A 22,348-nucleotide genomic window follows, 5' to 3' on the forward strand; every position below is an offset into this window, starting at 1 on the left:
AAAAGGACTTTGTAGTTGATACTCAGATCCCAAGTTCGAATCCTGGTTGATTCATATTTTCTTTAGAAATAAACAAAGCGGATAGCGTGCTATCTATCTCTCAAAAATAGAAAAATCTGTGTTTTTTAATTCGTTTTTGATAATATTAGACTTTTTCTACTATATTTAAAATATCTAGGAAATAAATTTTACGATTCATCGATATTATTTACCTAGTGATTAAAAAAACCCAAAATTAACCGTTGAAATTAAAAACCTCATGAAAAGTTAATTATGACGTGGCATTAAGATTTTCAATCAGAAATATTTATCTTACTGTAAATAGTATAAAAAAAATTTTATCCAAATTTTATCTGATTTGAATACTTTTATATCGTTAAACTTATAAACGGTACACATCAATCGTTAAAAATTATTAATTTTGAATCCGTCGATCATTAGATAAATGATCTCGAAATTAATCTGGAAATACAAAAAAATTCTATATACTTCAAATACGCTAGACCAAGTCTAACGAAACCGATCGTTAATTCAGAAGTTTCATCATCGAAAATAACTTAAGAGTACAGAAGCTTCCGTGCTCCTAATAGCATACAAGTCTTACTCATATATCCTTAAACTAATTATTATTTATAATTTTTTATTCAAAATTTTGTAAGATTATAGTGAAGTTTTACAATCTATCTTTTTTTTTCAACCTAAGTATCCATGAATTACTGATAAAGAAATAAATTATAATTAAAAGACTACAATCATTTCTATATTAATAATTCAGAAAATTTAATTATAACAATTAAAATGCTAAACCTACAATAAATAAAAATTATATTTCGAAGGAAAATTAATTATTTTTATGATTATTTAAATCAAAATATTAAAAAATTAGTCTTTGCTTTTGGAGTCTAAGATACTGAGTATGTTAGAAATGGTTGTTTCATAGTTTTGCTTCTTTAAATTGTAGAGTAAGAGGAAATTATTCGGTTAATTTTCTAGATTAATTTTAAATGTCAATTCCTCTCCAGGATTGGTCGCTGAAGGTGTCACGAGGCATGTTCTAAACGGAGAAATGCCTAACCTCTCTTTCCACCTACCTCGCAGTGGTGGCCGAAGAAATAACCAAGAACACAGTACGTATGTGGATCGAAAGCGCTAACTAATTATTCTAAAAGTACGTACTGATAGGAAAAAAACACTCACCGTATTTAAGAATTCAGTTACAGCACTTACGGGCTTTGACCTGACTCAATCCATCCAGAGGTTCGGTCTATTATTTTGGTGTCTCTTATCGTTAGATCTCTTATAGATCGCAGTCCTATTCAACTTAATTATTAGTCTCATCCAACTCAACTTATTAATCTTATATTGTTACGAGGCAAGGAAGCTAGACTCTTTTTGTCTCAATAATTAATAGCCAACGGTGTACAGTGAAAGGGAGGAATTTGCAACCCCTAGGTGCGTCGGCCGTCGAAAGAATGCAACTCCACATGCAGCTACTGTTGGCTTAGATGAGCCAGCATTCTACCCTGTGTGGACTGAGTCAGGTTCGAATAGGCGTGAGGCTGGGTTTGACCGAGTTATGTTTGAATTGGCATGAGGCTGATTAAACTGAGTCACAATCGAGATCTGTGAGCATTGTATCTGTACGTCTTAAGTGAATTGATTGCGTATTTATAATATCTCGAACTTTTGAAATTAATGGTTAGCACCAATGATCGAACAGCTCCAAGGCCTCTACAAGCCCCTACAAGCCCTTGATCTCTTTCTACAACATTAATCCTTTACTGTGGCAGCAGCAGTTTCCTTCAGTGGAAGGAGTCTTAGAATCCAATGAACAAAATGTTTTGGGACACAAACATAACATACCATGTAGCACTATTGGTGCAACTATGCAAGAGAAAATGGGTAGCTGGGAATTAGGGTTTCCTTTACCAGCGATCGAGTAACGGTTCTGTCGGCGCGGAGAACTCGAGCTCGAACTTGAGCTCCGCAGCCGTGCAGCTTCAGACGGAGCTTCACGAGTTGCTCTACGGTAAGAATATATAGTGGTTGCTTTAAAGCGCAAGGGGAGCATTCGTCGACCGGACTAGAGTGGTATAAAGAGATGGTCAGCGGAGAAAATGAGAACACAAGTTAGCGGGGCACGAACAGCTTCGACGATGTATCTCCATGGGCTTCGAATTCTTGGGGTTCTGCTTTGGCTCGCCATATCCCAACTCGATGTTTCATGACTAGGTATTCGGGCAAGATCTATAGGCATTGATCGACGAAGTTGAGAATTTTGATTTTGATGATGTGCAAGTTATTCAATGCATCAAGTTGAGTCTATATATATGTTGTTTATATGTGAATAATAGTACAGTAATGTATTAATCTAGCTTTAGTTTGGATTATTCTTGATCTCCCTCTTCTTACATGAGGTGTTTCTTTTTCTTTTAGTTTTTTAACTCTCTTGTACGTGCAATCGAACATTCTCTATGGAATTTATATTTAGTTTTCAAATTCAGAGTAGTAAGCTATGAGATCCACTGTGGCTTGTTCTTTTGTGGTGATATTCAATTTGGCTTTGTATACAAATCAATTAGGGTGTGTTTGGTTCCGATAAAAGCTACTAAAAAAATAAAATTCGGACTTAGAAAATTATTTTCCTAGTATTTGGTTTGACGTAAAAATAAATTTCGGGAAAAATTATTTTACGGATTTAATAGAAAGCAAGCTTTTAGTTTTGCAACTAATATTGGCCGAAAACGAAAACTCACCATAAAAAATCGCGGCTCAAGCGTGTCCCTTGCATCAGGGTCCACGAGCTCATTGGAGAGCTCGCGGACCTACTCCCTCTATATATATATATATATATATATATATATATAATATTGTATACATACTATTACATAACTTATCAATTTATCATATAATATAATATTATTTTAATATATTTAATTTATAAATATAAGTTATAAAAATAAATTTATTATTATATATATATAAATAACATATAATATATTATAAAAAAAACATAAAACTTTTTTGCCTTCGAACCAAACAAGTGTGGCTGAAAATTATTTTTTCTTTCCTACAAACTAAACACTAAAAAATGTACAACTTTTTTATCACTGAATATTTTTTTTCACCGAAATATTTTTTCTACAGTTGTACATAGAACCAAATAGGCCCTTAGCTCATATGCACACACTTTTGGGCTCCATTACGGCCCTTTTGGGGTTGCAGATTTCAAATGGCCCAAATTAGGTCCGAGATCATGTCATCCCGGCTCTGTGAGTCCTTTCTTCCGTGATGAACTGTTGGCACCAGTCCTACATTTTTTCTCTGTGGACCGAGGAGAAGGGGGGCTCAGCGGGAAGAGGGTTGTACCATGAGAGAAGCAAGGAGGTCAACCTGCTTCAAATATACAACATGAATTCTGGCAATGCAATGGAGTTGGACCCTCATGTCGATCCGAATGAATCAGTCTTTCTACATACTCAAAATTTATCGAGTCTATAATATTTAGGTAACAATGTATGGAGAACTCTGACCTGCTCAACTCTTGACTATTTGGAATTAAATAATTTTAGTCAAAAAAAAGGTTTTAGCAAAATATTCATTAACAATTAATTTCATCAAGATTAATTTCATCAAATTTAATGACTTTAACTATTTTTTAATTTAAACAAAATTAGACCAATTAATTAATAATTAATAACCGATGGAGTCATTAAATTTGATAAAATTTCTAGCTTTAACAAAGTATAAAAACCCAATTTGAGAGTGCGCCGTCCATTTGCACCTAATAATTATTAGCAACTGTAGATAATGTAATCACTATTGTCCTGCGATGTATTTTCATCTCTTCCATATAATATAATAACATTTATTATTAATCAAGGAGTTAATAACCAAATCATACGTACATACGTAGTAACAGGCTATTTGGATCAAGCAACACCCAAATTCTCTTGAGATTTTGATCCAAAAATTGGGAGTTTTTCACTTTTTTGTGATCTCTGTGAATGGCCCAGTTCACAAAATCCGATCTTTTTCGCCGGAAATTGATGGATTCACCCCGACCAACATCCACAAATGGCTCAGGTAATGCTTAAAGATGCAGTTTTTTGTTACATTTTTGTGTTGTTTGTAGCTAATTTGAGGAGCGAATTTGATGTGGGCTGGGGTTTTTAGGGGAGCACAGCAAATCGAGCTCCGCCGCCGCGATGCCGTTAATGGTTTCGATCACGACGACGTGATCTTCGGCACTTCGCTTTACTGTATATATTGTTGGAGATGGAGAAAACGCAATGATTAGATACTTGGCAATTTGATTCCTGTGTTTGAAGTGTGAATTTAGGAGGGGGGAAACTAATTACTGTTGTATTGGTTCTTTTTAAGCGATTCGTCGCGCTCAAATCGATAGTTTGAGGCCTCTATCCAATTCAGATTTGCCATTAGTGGATCTAGCAACAATTCAAGCAGCTACCAACAGCTTTGCGAAGGATAACAAGCTAGGAGAACGAGGATGTGGTCCTGTTTATAGAGTAATGTCTCTTGCCCACCACATGTTTGTCGAAATGCCTAGGCGAAAGTAAAGTTTGATTCAGTGTTCTTTTCTTTAAGTGTTTTGTTGCTAAGGGAGGGAGAGTTCCTTTTTAGGGTGTTTTGAGTGGTGGGGTGGAGATCGCGGTGCAGCGGCTCCCGACGAAGTCGAGGCAGGGCACCGTCGAGTTCAGGAACGAGGTGGAGTTGATCGCGAAGCTCCAGCGAAGGAACCTGGTGAGGCTTCTTGGTTGCTGCGTTGAGAGAGATGAGAAGCTCCTCATCTATGAGTACCTTCCTAATAGAAGCCTCGACGCTTTCTTATTCGGCGAGTCCGGTAAGTTCCTTCATCTCTCCCTCTCTCTTATCGATCTTACAGTAAATGGCCTAGGAATAATCTTAACGCCTACTATACTGTGTATGGTGGAGATCAGATGAACCATAAAAATAGTATTTACGAGAGCGGTAACAAAAAGGAAAATTAATATCTTTTGTGGGGAACTGAACTGACGATCTCACCGAGTCGAAAGGTGTTAAGACCAGCTCCGATACCATATTATAGAATTGATTGATCTAATTGAAAATGGTTCTCTCTCTCTCTTTGTGATCAATATGATAGTATCTAGCCTAGGAACAATCTATGATTTTTAACATCTATTATTATGTGCATGGTGGAGATCAGACAACGCATAGAAATAGTACTGACAAGTGACAATAGAGGTAACAAAAAAGGCAAGTAATATCTTTTGTGGCGGTTTGAACTCACGATCTCACAGAATTGAGAGAGATTAAGACCAACTCTGATTGCGATATCATAAAATAGTCTTCAGAGTACTTGCTAATCGTAAAATGGCCAATCTTCACTTATGCAAACTTGATTTAGTCCTTTCGATTGATTTATTTTAATAATTTGTTATGAGTTTTGTAATAGATTCAAGCAAGCACGATCAATTGAATTGGAAGAGAAGGCACCATATCATCATGGGGATCGCTCGCGGCCTTCTCTACCTCCATGAGGATTCTGTGCCGAAAGTGAAGCTTACTCTATTTTTTCTATATTTATTGGTCATTTCAGATGCATGACATGAATTCTGCTTTCTGCACTTTTTTAACTAATGCAGTTTTCTTTATTATGTTTGTGATGCTGGGGAGTTCTTTAAGTTCCTCGCCTATTTAATGTTGCTCTTGCTGCTCTTTCGTGCGAGGTTATAATGATATGGACAACTCTACTGAATATGTTCGTAATGGCATGGCATAACNGACATGAATTCTGCTTTCTGCACTTTTTTAACTAATGCAGTTTTCTTTATTATGTTTGTGATGCTGGGGAGTTCTTTAAGTTCCTCGCCTATTTAATGTTGCTCTTGCTGCTCTTTCGTGCGAGGTTATAATGATATGGACAACTCTACTGAATATGTTCGTAATGGCATGGCATAACGAACGGTCATGGGGCAATCGCTGTAGCCTACGAATATTATTGTAGAGATCTGCACAATAGTTATCATACACTTTTGCTTTAAGGGATCAACAAATCTGAATCTTACTATGGTCTATCTTGATTATCTGCTATTTTTCTTTTTCTTTCCTTTATTTTTGTTTTGGACTTTAGTTTTTTTTTTTTCCCCTCCGCCCCCTGATATTTGTGATGTATTGTTCGATTTGATTCTTTGTTACATTGCTTGCTTTTGACTATCTTGGTTATTCATTACTGCCATTTTACTTTCCTTTGTTTTGGTTTTGGGCTTCAGTCTTTTTTCGCCCGCCGTGAAGCGCAGGTTCTTAACTAGTGTAATCACTATTATCCTGCGATATATTTTTGTCTCTTCCATATAATATAATAACATTTATTATTAACCAAGTAGTTAATAACCAAATCATACGTACATACGTAGTAACAGGCTAAGCCATGCATGCATGCATGGAATATATATATGCTTTCACCCTAACCCTAGCCACAAACAATCTTCAACAATTTCTTAAGATTCTCCGATGAGCTCCCTCCGGCGCCCGTCGCAGCCGCAGCCTTAGCCTTGATCTCCTGGGCCCGCTCCCTCATCCTCCTCCCCTCCTCCCCTCTTAAAACCACGTCCAGCGCCCCCGCCACTGCCTCCTCGCCCGCGACGCCACCGCTCAACACGATTCCGTTCCCCCACACGCTCTCCACTGCCCGCGCGTTCATCCGCTGGTCCCCAAAGAAGGGCCGGCACACCATCGGCACCCCCGCGGCGACACTCTCGATCACCGAGTTCCACCCGCAGTGGCTAACAAAAGCTCCGACCGCCGTGTGCCCCAGCACCGCCTTCTGCGGGGCCCAGCTCACCACCAGCCCGGTCCCGTTCGCCCGCACCCGGTCCGAAAACCCGGGAGGCAGAAGCTCTTGCGCGCTCTCCTTCAGTGACCACACAAACGGAGCTCGGCTCAATTCTAGACCTTTGGCAAGGGCGGCGAGCTCTGCGGGCGGAGGCATCGCGACAGTACCGAAGCCGACGTAGGCGGCGGAGGCGGGAGGGTGTTGGTCGAGCCAGGAGAGGCAGTTGCTCGGGTCGGGATCGGCGAGAGGGTGCGGGGGATCAGCGAGGAGGTGGAGGGGGCCGATGGGGAAGTAGTGATCAAATTCGGAAGCTAAGGCGGCATCGGCGGTCACGTCAAAGCCGAGGAACGTGTTGAGGACGAGGGCGGCGGTGGTGGGCGGGCGGCGGAGGAGGCGGTCGGCCACGGTGCGGAGGAGGAGGACGATCTCGGGGTAGGGGGGGCCGGAGACGATCCCTTCGGGGAGGTCGCGCACACGGTGGTGCGCGGAGAGGCCCGCGACGAAGTCGAGAGGGTCGTCGCCGTGAGTTTCCATTGCTATGGAAATCAATGGAACAGTAACACTTTCTAGCTAGTACAAATTGTAACTCGGAAGTACTGTTAAAATAAAATAACTTAAAATAAAATAGAATATCATTATTATATAGTACGAGGTTTCGAGTGAGATGCACATCAGATTCTAATTTTAAAAGTTTCTCTCCATTACGAATCAAAAAAAAATTTCGAATCCAAACTTTAAACAAAGTGTTAAGAAAATATTCAGTAAAAATAGTTTCCCCTCCATCTAAGTATTTAAGTACATAATCCTTCGTGCCAATTAACCCACATATATAATATAAGATTTATCCACGTCCAAATTGAGAGTCTCCAAGTTTCACTTTTCCAAACCACTTATTATGCAAGGAAAAATATGAAAATAAAAATCTCGAGGGATTAATGGAAAGTGAGTACGTAATTGTTTACCAAGTTCGAGTCCAATTTGACTAATTAAACACCCTCTTACTCTAACCACTCAAAAAATAAGGATAAAAGTAAAAATAAACTATTATTGACTTTAGGCCTCTACTAGTTTGGTTTGAATCAAACTATATATATATATTTTTAAAAAAAACATATAGAATTTAAAAGTATAAAAAATTAAATTACTTCTATTTAAATTGATATTTTAATTAAAAAATTTTAAAATTAATAAAAGGAATTATAAAATAACAAATATTTAATTTTAAAAAATTTATAAATTATATTTTCAAAAAAAAAAAAGAATTGGGAGAGTCCGGACAGGCCTCCTCTCGGCCCAACACGATTCAGGCCGGGTCGTCGGGCGAATACGTACCAATGTGAATATTTGATAAACTATACATCGAGTAAGTAAAAATTTTTATATATAATTTAACGAGAAATTAATAAAGTAACTAATGAAAAAAATAAAATAAAATAATAAAGGACTAAATTTATACAAGTAAATTGATACAAGGGAATACTAAATAAGAAAGTACGAAACTCGTACTACGTACTACGTACGTACATTGTATTTAAAGTTTACTGTACCGAGCGATGGAGTACCTTGGGGTCCTAGGCCGAACGTGGTGCGAAGGAGATCCCTGTGGAGGTGCGCGACGAGGCTGTGGGGCCCGCTGGTCCAGAGCGGGACCCACGGCACCCCGATCTTCTCCGCCGCCGCCCCCGCCGCCAACACGAACGAGTCGCTCACCACGCAGCTCACCTCCTCCTCCGCCGCCGCCGCCGCCGCCGCCGCTGCTGCGAACCTCTCGATCCGCCGCATCTCCTCCTCCTCTCCGTCCCCTTCCCCCTCGGGGATGGCGACGAGGCGGAGGTTGGGGACCCGATCGCAGCCGCCGCGGAGCGGGGCGAGGTGCCGCGCCGTGCAGAGGAAGGAGAACGTGGCGGCGGCGGAGGGGCAGCAGGCGAGGGCGAGGGCGCGGGCGAGGGCCAGGAGCGGCGCCGCGTGGCTGCCGGAGGGGAACGCCACGACCACCACGTGGGGGCGGCGGCGGAGGCGGCGGTCGCCGTCGTCGTCGGAGGCGGAGGAGCCCATTTTGCTCAATTTCTAGGGTGGAGGGGCGCAGGAGAGGAGGAGGAGGAGGAATAGGAGGAGGAGGAGGTCGTGGTGGTGTTCTCGGACCGCGACGTACCCATTGTAATGAAGGGTCCGGTGTTCTCGGACCGTTGGGGTAGCTACTTCACGTGAAGAGCTACCTCCGCTCCAAAATTTCTCTTTTGCCACTGTGGGTGAGATATTTCCGGAATAGTACTTATCAGCCGTCGTGCTCTTAATTTATTTTCGATAATGAAATTTTCGAATCCATAGTCTATCTATATTAAGAAAAATATTAATTAGTTGATTGTAATTATTTTTACTATTTATCGTTGTATATCTTTTCTATAAATAGGAGATGGCATAGGTTAATTATAGGACGAGATTAGCATAATTATAGGTTGAGATTGATTCTTATTCTTGTATATATCATGCACTTTTCTAATGAAATAAACACAATACTGTAAACCATTATCTTCTTCCATTTTACAATCTAGTATATTTAAAGTATCTAAAAAAATAATTTTTACAATTAATTGATTCTGATTGTCAAATTTGATTATATTTGAAAAAAATGTAATTGTAAATATAATGTGAATGCAAATGAATATTTATAACACCATAGTTATTTTATATTTTTGATGTCTTAGTTATGCAATTTGTATATAAATTCTGTTCCTATTAGAAACATTTTAAATTGTACTGATTGTGACACCTTGAACGTATAGGAAAAATTCTATTCGTTCGGTTGGCGCGCCAGAATCCGACCAAAGTGACAATGTCGGGGCGTGTTTCGATATCATTTACCTTGTGGTTCAAAGGACTCAAAATTAACGGTTGAAATTAAAAATTTCACAAAAGATTATGATGTAGTACTAAAATTTTCAATCAGAGATATTAATCTTCTTGTAGATAGTATAAAAAAAATTTTATCAAAATTTTATCTGATTTGAATATTCTACACCGTTAAACTTACAAACGGCACACTTCAATCGTTAAAAATTATTCATTTTGAATCTTTCGAACGTTAGATCAAGTTTAACGAAATCGATCGTTGATTCAAAAATTTCATCATCGAAAACGGTTAATTTTCTAGATTAATTTTAAATCTCGATTTCGATAAATAATTAAATTCGGTAGCCTCTCAAGGATTGGTCGCTGAAGGTGCCACGTCCTACGTGCCAAGTGTGTGGGGGAAATTGAGAAATGCCTAACCCCTCTTTCCACCTACTTAATTTGCTAGGATTTTAGTCCCCCTTTTATCTCCAAACAAAAATTTTTGGGGATGGTGTTTGTTAACCCCACCCTTAACGGATTATCCTTAACAAACCCCACCCCCCTTAGAATTGAGGTGGAATTAAGTTAATCCCATCGCAATTTAATTTTTAATATAAATTTATAATTATAATTATAATTATAATTTTTAAATCTTACAAATTTATAATTTGTAATCTTAAAATTAATATTAATATTTTTAAATTTTAAATTTTATTTTTAATCGCTTAAATTTTAAAGTTGACATTTTGTATTTGAAATTTAAAAATGTATAATTTGCAATATTTATATTAATATTTATTGTTTAAAATTTTAAATTTTAAAATTTTAATTTTAAAGTATTATTTATAATTATTTAAATTTTAAATTTAATATTTTATATTAGAAATTTTAAAAATTTATAATTTGTAATCTTAAAATATATATATTTATATTCTTAAATTTTAAATTTTAAAATTTAAGTTGTTATTTTTAATTATTTAAATTTTATATTTTATATTTTATATTTGAAATTTTAAAAATTTATAATTTGTAATCTTTAAAATATATATTTATATTCTTAAATTTTCAATTTTCAATTTTAAATTGTTATTTTTAATTATTTAAACTTTAAATTTGGTATTTTATATGTGAAATTTTATATTTGTTAGATTTGATTAAAATTTATAACTTTAAATTTTTAAATTTGAGATTTAAAAATATAGATTTTAATTTTGAATTTTTAATTTTAAAAGTTATCTATTTAAATTTTAAATTTTAAATATAAAATAAAAAATTAGAATTCAAATATAATAATTGGGGCAATATCATTATTTTCTATTCATAACTATCCATTACCCTACTTATTCCACTTACTTCAACCAAATACTATTTTGCTTATATATGGACTAAACCCAATTCTCAATCAAACACAAAATTACTCTAACCCACCTTAACCCTGAACTTAACCCTATTCCTGAAATAACTAGTTCTTATTTAATCCCGAACCAAACGAAGCGATAGAGATCACCTCGCAGCGGTGGCGGAAGAAATAACCAAGAACACAATGAGTGTGTGGATGGAAAGCGTTGACCAACAATTCCAAAAGCACATTCGGATAAGAATGACGCACTTATCGCATTTAAGGACTCAGTTACAGTGGTAACGGGCTTCGACCTGACTCAATCCATCTGGACGTTCGGTCTATTATTTTGGAGTCTCTTACCAATAGGTCTCTTGTGGACCATAATTCCACTCAACTTATTAGACTCATCCAGCTTGACTTATTAATCTTCTGAGTTTATTGTAACATGACAGAAAATTAGACTTTTTTTGCCCCAACAATAAATGAGTAATGCTTCTATACTTTTTTTTTTTTGTTACCGTTCATTCACGCGTATTCAATGGCTCAGATTTAATTTTTTTAAAATTGTGACCTGCAATAGCAGGTCACTTTGGGAGAGGTACCGGTTACCAGGTACCTCAAAAAAGGATATTTTTGTCTTTTAATACATGGGCAATTTAGTTATTTTACATCTACTATATTTTTAAAATTTTTATTTTTTCTTTGTTTCATTTTTCTCTCTCTATCTTTCCTTTCATAATTTGGCTTTCATATAAGGAAAAGTTCAAATGATTTGACAATATGATCATTGAATTTAAACTTTAAATAGTAATATGAAATTCCTCTAATTTAAATTTCACTTTTAAATTTAAAATTTAATATTATATTCAAATTTATATTTTAAAAATTTAAGTTTCATATAAATACTTTGAAATATGGTAAACAGAAATAATTGTTTGAATTCTAGTCTTCTGGTTTAGGTTTGGTTTTGGGTTTCGAAAAATTGGTCAGTTTTGAATTTGGATATGGATTTTTGAAATCCGTCGAGTTCGGAAATAAGTTTTGTGATTGTTAGTCAGATTCGAATTCAAATTCCTAACTATTTTTTTTCTCACCAATAATTCTAATCTTTTTAATTTATATGTTTAAAATTATATTTAAAATATTTATTAGCTCTAACAGTTAAATTATTATTCTGTTTAAAATATTTATTATCTTTACCGGTTCCAAATTGTTCTTAATGTTATTCGGTTCAATAGGTTAAAATCAGATTCTTGATAGAATAGGTCAAAGTCTGATCAGTCAAATCAATCGGTTCAATCTAGTTTTTAAATCATTGAATTTAAAATTTAAATAGTAATATGAAATTCCTCTAGAGAAATCTAGTTGTAGAAATCTTACTCTCTAAGTTTTTTATACATTACGTTTTAAACTGGTGCGAATACACTGTATTTGAAATCTTGGTAGAAATTTAGTTTTTAAATAGTAATATGAAATTCCTCTAATTTAAATTTCACTTTTAAATTTTAAGTATTTAATTTTTAAAATTTAAATTCATCGCATTTAGAAATAAAACTATTTCTAAAATTTCTATAATTTAAATTAATGCATAATTTGAGAAACATTAAAACATTTAAAGTAGATTCCTAAATTAATGCCTAATAATTGCATAAATTTGGTTAATCAATTAATTTTGTAAATTAGTGCTAATTAATGCATAAATTTAGGACCTCAATTAATTAAAAGTTTCTTTAAATATTATATTATTTAATTACCAAATTAACCTTGAATAAAATAATCCTTTTACCTGCTAAGTATTAAAGTTACATTTTTACCCTCTATTAATCAACGGTTAAGATTTTTTTTTATTTTTTTTTTTAAAAAAGTACCGAATCATTTCTCATAGCCAACAGAGTGTGCTGTGAATGGGAGGAATTTGCAAACACTAGGTGCGTCAGCGGTCGAAAGAATGCAACTCCACATGCAGCTCCAAGGCCTCTACAACCCCTTGATCTCTTTCTACAACTACATTAATCCTTTACTGTGGCAGCAGCAGCTTCCTTCACTGGAAGGAGTCTTAGAATCCAATGAACAAAATGTTTTGGAACACAAACATGACATACCATGTAGCACTGTTGGTGCAACTATGCAAGAGAAAATGGATAGCTCGGAATCAGGTTTTCCTTCACCATCGGTGCGGAGAACTCGAGCCCAAACTTGAGCTCCACGGCCGTGCCGCTTCAGACGGAGCTTCACGAGTTGCTCTTCAGCAAGAATAGCGGTTGCTTTGAAGCGCAAGGGGAGCATCGGTCGATCGGACCAGAGTGGTTTAAAGCGATGGTCAGCGGAGAAGATGAGATTACGAGTTGGTGGGCCGTGAACAGCTTCGACGATGTATCGCCATTGGCTTCGAATTCTTGGGGTTCTGCTTTGGCTCACCATCCCGAAACCATGTTTCATAACTATGTATTCGGGCAAGATCGATCTATATATAGGCGTTGATCGACAAAGTTGAGAATTTTGATTTTGATGATGTGCAAGTTATTCAATGCGTGAAGTTTGAGTCGAAAAACATATGTTGTTTATATGTGAATTATAGTACTATAATGTATTAATCCAGCTTTAATTTGGATTATTCTTGATCTCCCTCTCCTTCCATGAGGTGTTTCTTTCTTCTTCTTCTTCTTTTTTTCCCCCTCTCTTGTGCAATTGAACATTCTCTATGGAATTAATATTTAGTTTTTAAATTAATAGTAGTAAGTTAATTATGAGATCCACTGTGGCTAGTTTCTTCTTAATTGTTGTTCTTTTGTAATGAGATACAATTTGGTTTTGTATATAAATCAATTAGCTCATATGCACAAACTTTTGGGCTCCATTTTGGGCCCTTTCGTCTTGTAGATTTCAAATGGGCTCAAATTAGCCCAAGACCATGTCTACATATTCAAAATTTATTGAGTCTATAATAATTAGGTACCAATGTACGGAGACCTCGGACCTTCTCAACTCTTTGACTTTTTGGAATTGAGTAATTTTAGTCAAAAAAAAAAAAAGAAAAGAAAAAGAAAAAGAAAACAAACAAAAAAAGAAGAAGAAGAAGAAGAAGAAGAAGAAGAAGAGATTTTAGCAAAATATAGTAATGTTTATTATTAATATCATACGTAGTACGTAGTAACGGGATAAGCCATGCATGCATGGTATATATAAGCTTTCACCCTAATCCTAACCACAAACAAGCTTCAACAATTTCTTAAGATTCTCCGACGAACTCCCTCCGACCCCCGTCGCCGCCGCGGCCTTAGCCTTGATCTCCCGGGCCCGCTCCCTCATCCTCCTCCCCTCCTCCCCCCTCAAAACCACGTCCAGCGCCCCCGCCACCACCTCCTCGGCAGCAATGCCGCCGCGCAGCGCGACTCCGATCCCCCACACGCTCTCCACCGCCCTCGCGTTCATCCGCTGGTCCCCGAAGATGGGCCGGCACACCATTGGCACCCCCGCAGCGACGCTCTCGAGCACCGAGTTCCACCCGCAGTGGCTCACGAATGCTCCGACCACCGCGTGCCCCAGCACTGCCTTCTGCGGGGCCCAGCTCACCACCAGCCCGGTCCCGTTTGCCCGCACCCGGTCCGAAAACCCGGGAGGCAGAAGCTCTTGCGCGCTCTCCTTCAGTGACCACACAAACGGAGCTCGGCTCAATTCTAGACCTTTGGCAAGGGCGGCGAGCTCTGCGGGCGGAGGCATCGCGACAGTACCGAAGCCGACGTAGGCGGCGGAGGCGGGAGGGTGTTGGTCGAGCCAGGAGAGGCAGTTGCTCGGGTCGGGATCGGCGAGAGGGTGCGGGGGATCAGCGAGGAGGTGGAGGGGGCCGACGGGGAGGTAGTGATCAAATTCGGAGGCGAAAGCAGCGTCGGCGGTCGGATCGAAGCCAAGGAACGTGTTGAGGACGAGGGCGGCAGCAGTGGGCGGGCGGCGGAGGAGGCGATCGGCCATGCAGCTGAGGATGACAGCGATTGGGTCGTCAAGGGGGCCGAAGATGATCCCTTCGGGGAGGTCGCGCACGCGGTGGTGGCCGGAAAGGCCCGGGACGAAGTCGAGAGGGTCGTCGCCGTGATCTTCCATTGCTAAGGAAATCAATGGAACAGTATCACTGACTAGCTAGTAAAAATTGTAACTCAAAAGCCTAAAGTAAAAATAAAATAAAATAAAATAAAATATCATTTCTTATCAATTTCATTATTTTTTTTTAAAACAGTGATAAAGTTAAAATTAAAGGGTACTAAAATGAATATTTGATAAATCTAGATGGGTATCTGAAGTTTTTTATATATAATTAATGAAATATTAATGAAAAAGCTATCGAAAAGATAAAAATGAAACCACAGGGGGCCAAATTGATACATTTTAAACCACAGGGGGGCAAAGTGAGAAACTACGAAACCAGGGGGAGTTTTTGAAGTTTTTCCAAAAATAAATAAAAACTAATAAACAAATTTATAATCTAACACGGTACACTCCTAAATTTATTTAAGGGCTCCTATCATTTACTTATCATATAATTTTTATTTTATTAAAAATTTAAAATAATTTTATGAGTCTTAAAATGCTTTGGATGTAAATTTATACCTCTATATCGATGACACTTAGTATCTTTTTTTCTTTTTTTTTTTTTCCATATTTTAGTTTCTAAGAACAGACTAAAATGTAGAATTAATATTATTGATTTTTTTTAGAGTTGTACTGTCTTGTACACCCCTTTGGGTTGAGAATGTAGGGTATACACCTACCCTACCCCAGAGGATGTACAACGGGGTAAGTTTTGGTTCGGAAACAAGGGAGGAATAAGCCATTATTTTTTCTTTTGTTTTCAAACGCCGTATTTGGTATCCGAAAACAGTAATTCTTGAATTTTTAGAATAAGACGATATAAGGCTAGAATTGTTGTTACACATTTTTCGTAGAACAAACTTGTTTCCAGGTGAGAATAAGGTTAATCAAAAGTATAAAAATGATTTTAATTATGGTATTAAATAATTAATTTAATATAATTAATATATTTAAATCATTATTTATTGCTTAAATAATAAAATAATATATTTATTTATTATTTATAATTATTAATTAAATTATTATTATTTATAATTATTGATAATTTCCTAATTTATTTATTTATTAATTTATAATTAATTAATTATTATTTAATTTATTAATTTATAATTAACTAATTTATCATTAATTTATTCTTAATTAATTAATTTATTCTTAATTGATAATTGGTATAGGTGTCACAGGATCGTAAAATTAGGTTGACACCTGGTAAAGTCAAGATTTCTTGACGAAGCCCTCAATTTTGTGGCCATGGCTCTATCGTAAATTCTTCTCGCTCAAAACCATCGGCTTAGTCCTACTATTGAAGGTTTCAGCAACGTGGGAGTTCATCTCAGAAGGCCCGCATTAACACCAAATAGAGCTACGACAACAAGCTAATACACAAAAAAGAGAAAACGGAGGACAAGGGAAATGCGGGACTATCTCACTCAAAATTACTCACACAAAACAACAATACCTATTCATCCTACTGAGCCAAATTCCATATACCAACTAAGATGCGAACACTAGCCCAGATTGCAAACATAATTCCAAATGATACGAGCTCCTAAAATGAGGAAAATAAAGTATAAAATAAAATATCCTCATTTTCTAAGCAATATTTTCTGGACTATGAGACACCAAACCAGGAAGAACTTAATATCAAACAAAAACTCATAGTAAAGGTCATTTCTTACCTTCCTTTCGTGGAAACTATCATATGAGCTGGGTTGAATAAAAAGTCAAATAACTTTTCAGCAAGTTCTTTAGCCCTGACGAAGATAGATCCTTTACAAGATGAGTATGATAAGAGACCAGGGTAGAGGATGACTTGTGAAGGTACGTGTACTTCTTTGCTGATNGTATTTTTCAATATTAAAATTTAAAAAATATATATATTTAAAAATAAAAAATTATAATTTTTGAATAAAAATAAAAATAACACTGTGCGACGGATTGAAATTTCTTAAGGACGCCTCATCGTGAGCTCCTCATCAAAAAGTCTTTTCCTATTTGATTGTTCTTTGATAGCTTACGTCTTTGCAACAAAAGAATAAATAATAAATGGGAGATTAATTGCTTCATGTAATTTAAGATGGTAAGTACCGAGCTAGTGAGTACGTACCTTGGGGTCCTAAGCCGAACGTGCTGCGAAGGAGATCTCCGCGGAGGTGCGTGGCGAGGCTGTGGGGCCCGCCGGTCCAGAGCGGGACCCACGGCGCCCCGATCTCCTCCGCCGCGTCCCCCGCCGCCCACACGAACGCGTCGCTCACCACGCAGCTCACCTCCGCCGCCGCCGCCGCCGCCGCCGCTCTCAGCCCCTCCCTTATCCCCCCCGCCTCCGCCGCCGCCGCGAACCTCCCGATCTGCCGCATCTCCTCCTCCTCTCCGTCCCCCTCCCCCTCCCCCCCCTCGGGGATGGCGACGACGCGGAGGTCGGGGACCTGGTCGCAGCCGCCGCGGAGCGAGGCGAGGGAGCGCGCCGTGCCGAGGAAGGAGAACGTGGCGGCGGCGGCGGCGCCGGAGCGGGAGGAGGCGAGGGCGCGGGCGAGGGCGAGGAGCGGCGCCGCGTGCGTGCCGAAGGGGAAGGCCACGAGCGCCACGTGGGGGCGGCGCCGGTCGTCGTCGGCGGAGGCCGAGCCCATTTTAGGGGGGAGGGTTGCAATTTCTAGGGTTTTGGGCGCAGGAGAGGAGGAGGAGGAGGTGGTGGTGGTGTTATAGTGTCTTCGAGTGGGCTCGCGACGCGCCGCCCATTTTTAGGGTTTGTGTTCTCGGACCGTTCGGTGCGCCTGCGCCTCACTTTAGCAACCAACTGCACGTGAAGTGAGCTACCTCCGACTCCAACATTAAATTTTAATTCCATTTATTATTAGTACGAAAGAAGTGTAGCAACGCTCCTGTATTAATAATAATTCATCAAAATTTATCACAAAAATTAAATTATAAAATTCCATTGTATTCATTCAGAAATCAAAAATTATAAATTAAATTCAAATTTGAGAGCTAAAGTGCCACGCATCCTATAATATAATATGTGGGTCAGAACTATAATTTATCTCCAAAAAATGCTAAGCCTAAAACTTTTTTAAAAAAAATTGTATTTTGAGAGAAAATATTTATCTTATGATTTTTTTTTAGAAAAAAATTGAATTTGGGACTTCAGATATTGACCATCTGTGTCCTTAGCTAGCTCAGCTAAAAACGAGGCTGTTTTTTTTTTTTTGAAAAAAAAAATAATATGTTACCTGTTTCATTCATTTAAACAATAAATTTAGCTACATAGAGTGAAACAGTAAAAATCTCGGGAGAAAAAAAGAATAAAAAAAATCTAAAAAGAAAGATAAAAGAAGAGTGGTAAAAAGGTTGTTTCATTGTTTTGCTTCTTTAAATCGTATAGTATTGTTCCGTTAAATTCAGTTCCGGATTGGTCGTTGAAGGTGCCACGTCATCCGTGCATGTGTGTGTGGGGAGAAACTGCACCACGAGGCATGATCTAAACAGAGAAATTCTCAACCCCTCGTTCCACCTGCTTAACTGTTTAGTTTCCGTCACCAACCTCGGATGATGCCGTGGTCCGATCTACCACGCACAGATAATTTACTCAATTTATGATATTTGTACAACATAGATTAGAGCTTGGTATCTGTTAAGCTTTTTATCGCTGTTCTTCTAGTTAGTACCTGGGTTCGGTTATTATCTTAAGTGGTCTCCATTTCAGCTGTATGCAAAGCGCACGTACCGTTCTTTGACAAGTTAAATGTTCAGAGACAAACGGTTATTATCAGAAGTCGTGAGTTTGAATCGTATATATCGTACATGTCTGTACAAACCAAAAATCTACAATCAATTTATCAATCATTCTCCGCTGAGAATTTAACATGCCTTAAAAGTGATAGATCAAGCAAATTGCACAATATACTGTTGAAACATGCCAATTACTTTATCAAACAATACATCAACCTAAACAGAAAAATTTGAAAATATTCATTAGCTAGGATGCACTGATATTCTAAAAAGACCGACGAAATGTTGCAGGAATCGAGGTGTGTAGTGAAATCGATCACCCGCCGGAATGGGAAACCGGTGAGGTTGTGAATTGTCCATCTCTGAAAGTATGAACAAACTGTTGCGGCAGCGGATGCTCAGCCTATAATTAGTTTAGGAAATAAAATTGAGTAGAATCAGAATATAATAATTTGTGTAGCAAAAAGCGAATAAATCGTCTTCGTTACTCAAAATTACTAAATATTCGGTATAAATAGGAACATAAATGAAGGATCATTTATGGCTTCTAAATTTTGATAATAAACAGTACTGAAACTCTCTTACTTACGACTGAATGTGCGACTAAATATGGTACACCTCACAAAGCATTCTCAAATTTTGTTTTGTTTATGTCTTGTTTTGTTCACTTAGATTAAGATCAACAAAACATACCGTATCTCTGAGAAGATTCTTATGACAAATATACTTACCCAGTCACCATCAGGGCTTGCACCAGGAACCAGAACATTAACCTCACTTGATTTAGCAGTTGTTATAGAAGTCTCCAATGAATCTTTGCCTAGATAAAGTTGGCAACCTGATGTGTTGTCTATTGATATCGTCGGCGCTGAGCCCTGAGATTCAAGGGAGGATAAACCTCAAAATGTTATGATGATATCGGAGATTTAATCTAAAATTAATTGAATACAAATTGAGTGAGTGAAATAAACAAACTTGTATACCTCACATTGCACCTCAATACTGTTGCAGTTCACAATTTCACAAGCTGCAACTACATCCTGAGTCAAAAGATCACACCACTAATTTGTCATCACAATACATTAAAATCTCATCTAACGGGAAAACGGGAAAACGTAAGCAAGATTATATGCGTAAACACCATAGTGATCATGCACTTACCTTAAAGAGGATCCCCATTTTAGTGCACTTATCTATGGTTATGTTGTTCACCTTTCCTGCATAGAATAATATGTGCATGCATGTACCCAATTACTCGTGGAAAAAAATGAACTCTTCGACGAAATTTTAGCCACCAAGGAATGGTAATCATAAAAAGAATAAAATTACCCTTGACTTGCAATACACTATCTTTGCATCCATAAACATATACAGATTGTTTTGCGTCGCAATCATCGATAACCAAGTTCTTTTCTCCAATCTGATTCTCAACAGCCCATCTGCCAAATTACACATAATCTGGATAGTTACGCAATTATGTACGAATAATTTGAGCACAGTTTAAGAAGACATTTTTTTCTTACTTGCGGCCCATCTGAAGCTCGAATTTTGGTGTGCTTCTTTTTGAGATGGAAGAACGACCGGACACGGTTTCTTTTTCAGACGCACTCACGATGCCAGCTTTGTCGCTTCTATTCTTGCTCTTCATGTCGTCCGTCACCTTTCTGAGACCTGAAGAGCATGATTCAGCGTCGTGATTACTCCTAGCGCGTAAATCAGAAACATAGTGTTGAGCTTCAAAGGGAGAAAGTTCGCATCTGCACCTGCAGTAACAGACTTCCCTGAACTTATTTCCTGAAACACGGCAGACATCCCAGCTTTGGGTTGTGATGGTGCAGACTGAGTCTTTTCAGCAGGAATTTGTACTGCTGTCGTCGTAGAATGTCGAGCAGACACATTCGCACTTCCAGGTTGTCCCCATTCGAGACCCAAGGGATAGTATCTCTTTACGTAATCCCGCAGACCAGGAGAATAGAGCTCTTTTAGAGCCTTAGCCCACTCTACATGGTTAGACTCCTTGTTTTTGTACTCGACAAGCACCTGCATTCGTAAATTTAAGCTTCGCAAATCGATCCCAACTGTTTACAAAGAAAAAAAAAGAGAAATGATGCGCGCACCTTATTGTTATAAAATTCAGCCATCTGCCAACTTTCTTCGGCATGTGCGGTCGGCAAACTCATGCCTTCACGAAAAGAAAAAGAATCTGAAAATCAGAAAACTGATAGTAATAAAAAGAAATACGATAGACACCGACCGCAATCCTTTCCGGAGTAAGCGATCCATGCCAACGCGGTCAGGCTGTCAGCAACTGCCTTCAAATGGTTGAAGCAGTCTGCTCTCGCCCCTTCCGTCAGACAATTTGCTTTCAGGATTGCTTCGTTCAGCGGCCTTACGAACTCCGCCATGCCTTCGAGGCTCGGTTTCTGTAGCATAGATAAAAATCGGTATAATCGAATGCACCGATGTGAAAATATACGATCCTAACACTTGATGAGCAGTAGATTTCACCTTGGTTTGTTTGGCCTTGATGAGTAGTTCCCTCTGAACCAAAAAAGTTTCCTCAAGAATCTTTGCCGCCGCGTAAACCTCCCCTCCGATCGCCGACGCAGTCGTCAAGACCCGACCGAGCGAGCTCTCCACCAATTCATCCAACGCCGATATCGACGGATCCACCGACGAAGCACCGAGCATCGGCCGACGGAGAGCGCCTCGAGCCGCGCCACCGCAGCCTCCAATTTATCCAACAACTCTCTCTCCATATTGCTTATATCTTATGAGCAAAACAACTTTATAATGATAAAAAAATTGAAATCAATGAATCAATATATTGATCTTATGATCTACCTATTATGATCAAACTAGAGTATTATTATTATTTTTTTTTAGATTAGAGAGAGAATGAGTTAATTACAATGAAATGTAGGGAGAAGAGAGAATTAGAAGGAAAAAAGAGCGGGGAGTGTGAGCCGTTATAAGTTACACGTGGGAGTGTAACGGAACGGGTTTGAATAAGCCCCGCCGCGTCAAACACCCGCGTCCAAAACGGGAGCACGTTGTGTGAATCACGTGCCTCGGGGATGTCAATGATACGGATATATAAAATTTTTTTATTTGAATTCGAATTTAAATTGAAAAGGTTTATTCGATACTAAATAAATATAATTTTGAATATAAGTATACAAATGAAAATTTGTGTTCTCCTCGCCATCGATGTGTCGTTATTACTACGACGGGCATTTTCGCAAGCCCATCTTGCTTTTTAATTTTGTTTTATTCTGTTTTAAATATTTTCTTTGAAAGATAGAATTGTGCCGGATACGGCCAATTAAAACAATGTTTTTCTCGGACATAGGTTTGAACTGGTCCAAAAAAATTGCGTATACGCTCATACCTAATACAGTTATCTAAATTTCACTGAAAAATGATCATGAATAAGGCCCTGTTTGGATGCATAGTTAAAAAACTCCATGGAATTTTTATTTTATAGTTTTGGTCTAAATGAAATACGAAATCTTGTAACTACAAAA

The 22,348-nt window shown here is 37.9% G+C and overlaps 3 protein-coding genes and 1 pseudogene across 5 annotated transcripts; 1 reads left to right on the plus strand and 3 right to left on the minus strand.

Annotated features, from left to right (window-relative positions):
* LOC109723997 (G-type lectin S-receptor-like serine/threonine-protein kinase RKS1) lies at positions 3,707-6,241 on the plus strand. Of its 3 annotated transcripts, XM_020252586.1 has the most exons (6): positions 3,715-4,086; positions 4,187-4,295; positions 4,384-4,529; positions 4,645-4,864; positions 5,459-5,611; positions 5,791-6,241. In XM_020252586.1, the coding sequence occupies exons 1-5, from the start codon at positions 4,078-4,080 to the stop codon at positions 5,608-5,610; spliced, it is 636 nt and encodes a 211-aa protein (XP_020108175.1). In that variant the 5' UTR covers positions 3,715-4,077; the 3' UTR covers position 5,611; positions 5,791-6,241. The 3 variants fall into 3 exon arrangements, with proteins under 3 accessions (XP_020108184.1, XP_020108175.1, XP_020108166.1); XM_020252577.1 differs by lacking the exon at positions 5,791-6,241 and having other exon boundaries at positions 3,717-4,086; positions 5,459-5,669; XM_020252595.1 differs by lacking the exons at positions 4,187-4,295; positions 5,791-6,241 and having other exon boundaries at positions 3,707-4,086; positions 5,459-5,669.
* LOC109723966 (anthocyanidin 3-O-glucosyltransferase 7-like) lies at positions 6,358-9,116 on the minus strand. Its single transcript, XM_020252522.1, has 2 exons — positions 8,401-9,116; positions 6,358-7,374 (listed from the first exon to the last, which is right to left on the minus strand). Exons 1-2 carry the CDS (start codon positions 8,891-8,893, stop codon positions 6,476-6,478), a joined length of 1,392 nt encoding a protein of 463 aa, XP_020108111.1. The 5' UTR covers positions 8,894-9,116; the 3' UTR covers positions 6,358-6,475.
* Positions 14,113-17,940, minus strand: LOC109723959 (anthocyanidin 3-O-glucosyltransferase 7-like). The gene is made up of 2 exons (XM_020252510.1): positions 17,203-17,940; positions 14,113-15,112 (listed from the first exon to the last, which is right to left on the minus strand). Exons 1-2 carry the CDS (start codon positions 17,720-17,722, stop codon positions 14,214-14,216), a joined length of 1,419 nt encoding a protein of 472 aa, XP_020108099.1. The 5' UTR covers positions 17,723-17,940; the 3' UTR covers positions 14,113-14,213.
* On the minus strand, positions 18,947-21,693 carry LOC109723976 (annotated as a pseudogene).

The sequence above is a fragment of the Ananas comosus genome, linkage group 2 (genome assembly GCF_001540865.1).
Source record: "Ananas comosus cultivar F153 linkage group 2, ASM154086v1, whole genome shotgun sequence".
NCBI lineage: Eukaryota > Viridiplantae > Streptophyta > Magnoliopsida > Poales > Bromeliaceae > Ananas > Ananas comosus.

What these genes read in the sequence shown, in the direction of transcription:
- LOC109723959 (XM_020252510.1), bottom strand. Translation starts at nt 17,722, where the DNA reads ATGGGCTCGGCCTCCGCCGACGACGACCGGCGCCGCCCCCACGTGGCG. An exon ending in GTTCGGCTTAGGACCCCAAG is followed by an intron (nt 15,113 to 17,202) that starts GTACGTACTCAC and finishes TGATTTCCTTAG; the next exon opens with CAATGGAAGATCACGGCGAC.
- LOC109723966 (XM_020252522.1), bottom strand. Translation starts at nt 8,893, where the DNA reads ATGGGCTCCTCCGCCTCCGACGACGACGGCGACCGCCGCCTCCGCCGC. An exon ending in GTTCGGCCTAGGACCCCAAG is followed by an intron (nt 7,375 to 8,400) that starts GTACTCCATCGC and finishes TGATTTCCATAG; the next exon opens with CAATGGAAACTCACGGCGAC.
- LOC109723997 (XM_020252586.1), top strand. An exon ending in GAGATGGAGAAAACGCAATG is followed by an intron (nt 4,296 to 4,383) that starts ATTAGATACTTG and finishes GTTCTTTTTAAG; the next exon opens with CGATTCGTCGCGCTCAAATC. An exon ending in GATGTGGTCCTGTTTATAGA is followed by an intron (nt 4,530 to 4,644) that starts GTAATGTCTCTT and finishes GTTCCTTTTTAG; the next exon opens with GGTGTTTTGAGTGGTGGGGT.